Here is an 8,024-nt window from a genome sequence, read left to right as displayed (position 1 = left end):
ACTTGGATTGCTTTTACAAAAGAATGAAAATCATCATGTTCCATGCATTAAATACAATAGAATTCTATAGTGAAATAAATATTTTTTACTCTATTGATTTAATATATTTATTTCATCGGTTATTGGTTCAACTACGGAAATCGAAACAATGAAAAAAGTCATGCCATGTGAACATTACGTTTTGTAATTTTTTATTTCATATTTTGTTTTTGATTAACAAGGATTAATATATTATTTCATTTTTTACGGTTTAAATTTTTAATAAAAGTCTTGTTCAGTTATGCTTTGAGCAATTTTTTTAATAAAAAGGTAGTTAAAAAAGTTTTTTTACTATAAAAAACTAATACTCAATACAACATAATAATAATAATAATAATAATAATAATAATAATAATAATAATAATAATAATAATAATAATAATAATAATAATATAGTATAATTAAAAGTAGAGATGCAAGTAATAAAGGACCATCTTTTTCTTTTCAAAGTAAAATGATTAAGATCAACTACCTTACCGGTCATTAAAAAAGGAAATGAAATACTGTTTCGTTTTTCCTTTCTTTTCTTTAATTAGAACACGGTATCTTTATTTTTTATTTTATATTCGTTTCTTACTTTTTTTTCCATCATATTACTTTCTATCCTTCTTCACCAAAAAAATAAAAATAAATATTACTTTCTAATCTGTAATTTCTGTCCTTAACTTTTTTAATTTCGTTTTTTGGCCAATAAAATGGATCAGATTCAATAGATGTACTTGTCTATCGTGACTGGCAGCACAAATGTAGACATGTTTACTTTCTTTTGTGAGGGACAAGACATGTTTATTATTATTGATAAAATAACGTAGTCCTAGTGGAACCTAACTCGGTAACTCCAAGTACTAAACTCAATAAATAAATAGATAAAAAGAATAAAAAAGTTTTTTACAGCATATAATAAGAGTATTAAATTTGTGAGATAGAAACGAATAATTTATATTTTTTAAGGTTTAATTACTGTCCTTAAATTTGGAGATGTATTTTTTTTTTAATTTCTGAAATTTAGAAATGCATTTATTATTTCCTAAATTTTGAAATTTTTCTTTTTTAGTCTCTATCATAATAAATTAACACTTTGTAATGATTTTTAAATATTTTGTGGTGGATTTTTTAGTACTTTGTGATAGTTTTCAAATGTAAATTCAAGCAGTTAAAGAAAAAAAATTAATTTAAGATAATTAAAAATCGTCACAAAGTGTCAATTTATTATGGTAGGGGTTAAAAAATGTAATTTTTTAAACTTTAGAAACTAAAAAAATCATTTTAAAATTTTAGGAACTAAAAAAGACATGTACCCCAAATTCAAGAACTAAAACAATAATTAAATATTTTTTTTAATATATCTCATAAAAATAAATATAGTTAACATCTGTTATCTCTTTTATATAAAATTTAACTAAATTACAAAACATATAATTTCAATGAGCTTGTCTTTAAGGAAAATGAAAAGTGCATTGAAGAATGATCCACATGATGGGATAAATTTTGAGATGTTTTATAAGCCATCCAAAGAATTCATCTTGACAAAAAAATTGATGTTTTTGATGACTCTATTAAAGCATGTGTGACATTTAAGAGTGTTTAGAAGTAAGATGTTTTGAAATTCAAGAAGACAAGTTAAATCACTTACTAAAGAAGAAGTTATACAAAATCACTAAATAAAGTTAGATTTGTGTATTTAAAAATATTGTTATAAATGTGTCGAAATCATAAAATTTGATCGTTATTATTAGAAATTTATAAACAAGACATCTTATTGTCAATTTTTGGTCAATTGAATTATTATCACTTAACTTTTCAAACACCAACAAGATCTTATATCGAAAATTGACTATTGGTTCAGAAAGTCATGTGTATGTATTCATTCTCACTTTTTTTATGCATTCAGGTTTCTTTTTATTGCAGTGCATCTTTCTAAACCTTTTAATTTTTTTTTTCAATTTTTATTTCTTCTAAAAACCTTTGCTATTTTAATCTCTACTTTTGGTTAATATTAGAATTACTATCAAAATTTAATAATTATCGAAATTAACTTTTAAATTGAAAACACTATCATAAAATCTACTTAAAAATTATCTTCCAAACCATTATATGACCCAATTATGGGTATTTTTTTTTTATCAAAATTATTATCACGTATTAAAAATTAGTCAATTTTTTGACAAGTTAAAAACTATAAACTAACTTATTTCTCATCTTATAATTAAGAATGAATTATATTTCTCATCTTAAAATATTTATTTGTTAATAGAAATATTTAATTAAAATTAATCCTTTATAATAATAAATTGTCTTTGAAGAATAAATATGATTTTTATGATTAACTCCTTCTTAAAAATATATATAAAAAACTTTTTTGATAAGTTAAAAATTATGAACTATTATTAAAAAAAATTATAATTTAAAATAAATTCTATTTCTCATCTTAAAATATTTATTTTTCATAGAATCATTTAGTAAAAACTAATCCTTTACGATAACAATTTGTCTTTGAAGAATAAATAGAATTTTCACCAATAACTCCATCTGAAAAATATAAAAAAAAACTTTTCAATATTTACCCGTAAAAAAATAATAAAAAATTATAAAAGGATTTAAGATGAACAATGAGAAATTTCAAGTCCACTACTACTTCCGTGCGCCTTCCCATAGGAAATTATTCCTTCGATGGCGTAGAAGCTGGAGAAAGGTTTCTTCGTCTCGTATTCGTTTGTCAGGTTTCGACGAAAGTTCAATTCCAATAAACAATTTTACTCGTTTTTCCCTCTTTCTTCGTCTGCAAGGTCCTTTTCTCTTCTTCATCTTCTTCGGTTAATTAATTAATTTGTTTTTCTATTCAGCACGAAACCAAGCCTCATCATAGTTTTTCTTTCATAAACAAATCAAAAGAATCGTTAGTTCTTCAGTTCGTGTGTTGCGCAAAGCATGTTGCATAGAAGCTTCAAGCCTGCAAAGTGGTACGTCTTCGATCCATCAATTTCGATTTCAATTTGTATGGTTTTGATTGAAGCCAGTGAGAGTGGTAGAGAAGGTTTTGTTGAATCGAATTTGTTTTGTTTTGTTTTGTTTGATGCAGCAAAACGGCATTGAAGCTCGCCGTTTCACGCATAAAGCTTTTGAAGAACAAGAGAGAAGCCCAAATAAAGCAACTCAAGAGAGAGTTGGCACAATTGCTTGAGTCTGGTCAGGACCGAACTGCTAGAATCCGGGTAACGCTTAACATCAATAACACCTTTTGTTTTTTCATCGATTTTACGTTGTTTTATGTTTGATGTATCAATTGAGATTTTCATTTTTGATTCTTTTTTATTTTTGGGGATTCTGTTTGTGTTGATAATGAAGAAATAACGAATGATAGATTTTTTTTTTTCCTTTGACTTTTGGTCTGTCTGGTGTTCAGGTTGAACATGTTGTCAGGGAAGAGAAGACGATGGCAGCTTATGATCTTGTTGAGATATACTGTGAACTTATCGCCGCACGCTTGCCCATGATCGAATCACAAAAGTATTTGAACCATTACTTTCTTTTTAGCACATTTTACTTTGTTTACTTTTTCTCATATCATTTAGCTCAACTGTCTTCATTGTTTACAAATGTCTTTGCTATTTTAGGGAGAGGGAACATAAACTTTTCCTTTTCCCCTTTTGTTAGGGTTTTTCAGCGGTCACTTTAGGATAAACTATTTCTTTTATACTTTTAAAGAGAATATGCTAATTGTATAGTATAGCTGAGGTGGTTCAAGTTAAAGTGTTAAACTTGGGCTTTTGATCATAAGATCTAGCAAAGGAAAAAGACCCTTGGGGTAAAATAACATCTCACTATTTCTGTCCTGGTAAATATGATTCCTTATGAAAACTTAAGCCTTTATATCTAGATATAGCACTTATCAATGAGTTTTTATCTTTTATGCCATTGCATATGGTATTATGGAAGAATATTAAATGGTGCATTTGGTATAGATACAATAGCAAAGCCCTGGATCAAGAATCATCCTCAACTGATTATGTAACATGCTAGTGCGCCACCTTGTTAGCTTCATTCCCAATGATTTTAGGAATGACTTAAGGAATTTGTGGTGTTTTGTTGTTAAAAACTTAAAATCATGTTTGAATTTGTATTCTATATCAGTCATTCATGTAAATGTTGTTGTTGTTGTTGTAGTTTATAAGTTTGTTCATTATGATTGTACATTCTCATTGCATTGATGTCATTATCATTTCTCCTTATTAAACTTTTTCAGAAACTGCCCCATTGACTTGAAGGAAGCAGTTTCAAGTGTAATATTTGCATCTCCAAGATGTTCAGACATACCAGAGCTCGTGGATGTGAAGAAGCAAATCACATCTAAGTATGGAAAAGAATTTGTCTCAGCAGCTATTGAATTACGCCCTGACTGCGGTGTAAATCGTATGGCAAGTTTCTGTACCTGCTTGTAGTTAGATAGGATCATGTTAAAGCTTGTTTCTAATTCGATCTTTGTCTTTTCAGTTGGTTGAGAAATTGTCTGCCAAAGCACCTGATGGTCCAACCAAGATAAAAATACTGGCTGCAATTGCCGAGGAGCATAATATCAAATGGGAACCCAAGTCATTTGGAGAAAATGATGTAAAGTCTTCTCAAGACTTTTTGGTAGGCCTTACTAGTTGTGGTTTTTCTTTGGTTTATTTTGATACAAAATGTTTGTTGGATTATATTTGTTTGACATTATATGTATTTGTTAAGGTTGGGCCAAGTACTTCTGAGAAGGCTGCTTATGCTGAACCTTCTCAAATTCATGTTCCACCTGCTCATGATGAAAAGGGTCCTTCCAATTTACATGCTTCCTCGCAAGTTAAACCAGTGCATCATGCATCTACAAATTCATATGAGCAGTCTGCAAGTGGTGCTGCTAGAAAGGATCAATCAACAACATCAGGCGTGTCCAATTTAGAAGTCAGATCTTCAGGTATTTTTGTGAAGATGGTGCTTACTGCTTACACCTGAATTTATGGGCTCCTGTTGTGTCTATTACCTGAATATTTGGGATTCTTTCTTACAGGAACTGGAAGTCAAGAAACAAAATTTCAAGATTCATACTCTGGAAACAATAGTTCTTTTCCTATGAATAGGCAGAATTGGAACATGGGATTCAAGGATGCTGCCTCTGCTGCGCAGGCAGCTGCAGAATCTGCAGAACGTGCTAGCATGGCTGCAAGGGCAGCTGCAGAACTTTCAAACCGTGAAAACATGACAAGGCAGTATTCCAGCGGATCACATAGTTCTTCTGGAAGCAGGTTGAGAGATGAAAGACCCCAAGAATACACTTTTCATGATGACAAAAATGTTTCTACAAGTCCTGTTGATACTAGCTTCCATAGAAGCAGTTCTGGGATGCACAATGAACAAATTACTGCTGCAGAACAAGATAATCTGGTAGGACCGCCCTATGAATATTACAGGAATAGTCATGAGAATGTGGTGAGACATGCCCAGTCAGCTTCATTGATGTCTGATAGTGCTTTTCGTGATGATAAACCATTTATCGATGGTAATCAAATGGCTGATATATATCAGCATAATAACTCATTTGGGCAAAAGAGTAGTGACTTACATGAAATGGGTATAAAAACGCAAGCAGGCAGAAGTGAAGAAGATTTTGTGACTGACCTATATGATGACAGTGATTTGAATGCTGAAAACAGTTATCACTTTGGAGATGCAAGGACAAATAGACAATCTAGTAAAGTTTCCTCTTCTCATTTCATTACTCCAACTGATGATCACAATGATAATTTGGACTTGGATGACTGGAATACGAGGAACAAAGCTGTGGGAGACCCTTTTGTTACTGATGAAGTAAACACTCAGAGAAACATTATGGAAACAAATTCTTATAATGATACTACTGTTGTATTTGATGATTCTGAATCAGAGGATGATGATCATAAATTTGGCGTTGATAAAAAGTACAACGGTGAGGGATCTAGTTTGTTCGTCTCATCCCCTTCTAACAAATCACAAGTTGATCCATTTGAAAATACAAAATCTTGCAGCGATGGACAAAACATTGATGAGAAAGTGACAAGTTCTAGTACACCGTCACATTTTTCTGTGATTTCTGAAAGATTGACGTCTGCAGTTTCTTCTGAAAAAGAAGACTTGCCACCTGTCACTTTTGATGATTCAGATGACCCAGGTTCAGATAGTGACATGAGTTTTGTCAACAAGTCTAAGGTTTCTGGGCTCTCGGGTTATGGGGCTTCAGGGTCCTCATCAAGAAATGATAAAAATGTGGGCTCTGACAGAAAGTCTTGGTTGTCACCTTTGTCAGTTGATTCAGATACTGTGGAAGAGCATTTTGAGAGAAGGGTAGACACCACTACTGTGTCAGAAAAGAATTTGGGTTATGATGACTTGCCAGCCAGTCAGTCACCTACAAAGGAAAGAAGCTCTATATTGGGTTTGGATATCGAGGCAAACAATGATATTGAAACTCTGAAGGAATATCGTATAGAGTGTGGCAAGGAATTAAGCTATGGTACCTTGAAGGGTGGTTTTCGCAATAAAGGCTTCAAGCGACCACCTTATATTAATAATACCTTGGATGATTCATCATCTTCATTGGGGGATGCTTCTGTCCAGAATGAAAGATCTTTGCCTATAGTGAGGACTTCAATTGGTTCTGATGCTCCTGTTCAGGACAAGTACACGAGGGAAGTGAGCAGAGGAAACAGGACTATGGGCCTGGGAGCGCACAACATACCTTCTGATTCTGATAGTTATCGTGTGGTTGCAAATTCACAAGAGACTCTTGCTAGAACTAATGAACCTCACATTCAGAAAGAGCAAAGTGAAGTAAAAAAGAAATCAAGCTCAAGGGCCTCTTTTACTTACTTTAATTCTGATAATAGTGATTCTGAAGAAGAACTTACTAAACAAAATTCACCTAGTCTTGCCCGTCCTGTTAGTGGAATATCTCGAAGGACATCAGCTTCTTCTAAAGCTGCTACAGGTTTAAGCTCAAGAGATGCTCCTTTATCCAAGGCTTCTGTGACTCCTGCTACAACACTCGGATGGAAATCTTCAAGGACTTCTTATGAGAGTAATAATCAAAATGCTTCAACCATAATGAAGAGCTCTGAAAATAGGACAGGACCTAAGTCTGGATCAGCCAAAAACAAAGCATCAGAGCCAATTTCAGAACCTAATAGATCCTTGGATGGGGAAATTTCGAAATCATCTGCAAGGGTGCAACCTTCCAGTTCTCTTAAAACAGTGATACAAGATAATGAAGAGGGCCAAGAGGATGATGCAGATACTTCCTCTAAGCAGAAGGTTGGGCACGTTCATCCAAAGTTACCCGACTATGATTCTTTTGCTGCCCACTTCCTGTCTCTTAAGAAGGGTCGTCAATAAATTTCACTTGCTTACATATAGCAACATAGCTACCCGGACATAGTCTTGATGGTTTATCTTTCTTCTGCAGTCTCCTGTATTGTGTTACATATAGATGCGTGATTTTAGATTCTAAGCATTTGAGGAATAAGGATGGGACTTATATTTTTTTTTGTTTGTAAACTGAATCAGAGTGTATAGGTTTTACTATCTCATTTTTGGTACATCTCTATTTGAGGACTATTGCACATAGTTGAATATTTCACTGTAAATATTCACCAAATGCACTTATGTTCATTCAACTCTGTTGATTAATGTTACATTCATTCATACACTTCTGCTCAGTAACTCCATATTCATTTCATTCTCTAAATTAGTTTTATGCTAGTACCAGTAGGATTATTTCTTTGGGGAGCCATGCCAGTAGTTCAACCCATGTGATAATCATATTCACGTCGTGATTTTACAACCCAAGAGCTAGCAGTGCAAGAAGAGATTACATGTCTATGTAACAGCAACACAAATTTGACAGAGTGCGGCATAAAGTGGCATGTCATGTTATAAACTTGACGTGTGTTTTGTTCAGTTTATTTATTTTTTTCAGTATC

At 32.3% G+C, this 8,024-nt stretch overlaps 1 protein-coding gene across 2 annotated transcripts; it reads left to right on the top strand.

Annotated features, from left to right (window-relative positions):
* The first annotated feature begins 2,677 nt into the window (after positions 1-2,677).
* LOC100796620 (uncharacterized) lies at positions 2,678-7,750 on the top strand. 2 transcript variants are annotated; one of them, XM_006583507.3, is made up of 8 exons: positions 2,678-2,759; positions 2,883-2,999; positions 3,119-3,251; positions 3,443-3,546; positions 4,283-4,454; positions 4,531-4,671; positions 4,765-4,987; positions 5,081-7,750. In XM_006583507.3, the coding sequence occupies exons 2-8, from the start codon at positions 2,968-2,970 to the stop codon at positions 7,435-7,437; spliced, it is 3,162 nt and encodes a 1,053-aa protein (XP_006583570.1). In that variant the 5' UTR covers positions 2,678-2,759; positions 2,883-2,967; the 3' UTR covers positions 7,438-7,750. The 2 variants fall into 2 exon arrangements, with proteins under 2 accessions (XP_006583570.1, XP_003530191.1); XM_003530143.4 differs by lacking the exon at positions 2,678-2,759 and having other exon boundaries at positions 2,766-2,999.
* Positions 7,751-8,024: the final 274 nt, after the last annotated feature.

Source organism: Glycine max, chromosome 7 (genome assembly GCF_000004515.6).
Source record: "Glycine max cultivar Williams 82 chromosome 7, Glycine_max_v4.0, whole genome shotgun sequence".
In the NCBI taxonomy this organism is placed as follows: domain Eukaryota; kingdom Viridiplantae; phylum Streptophyta; class Magnoliopsida; order Fabales; family Fabaceae; genus Glycine; species Glycine max.
The sequence above is the reverse complement of the archived record's forward strand: the minus strand, read 5'-3'. Positions and strand labels throughout refer to the sequence as shown.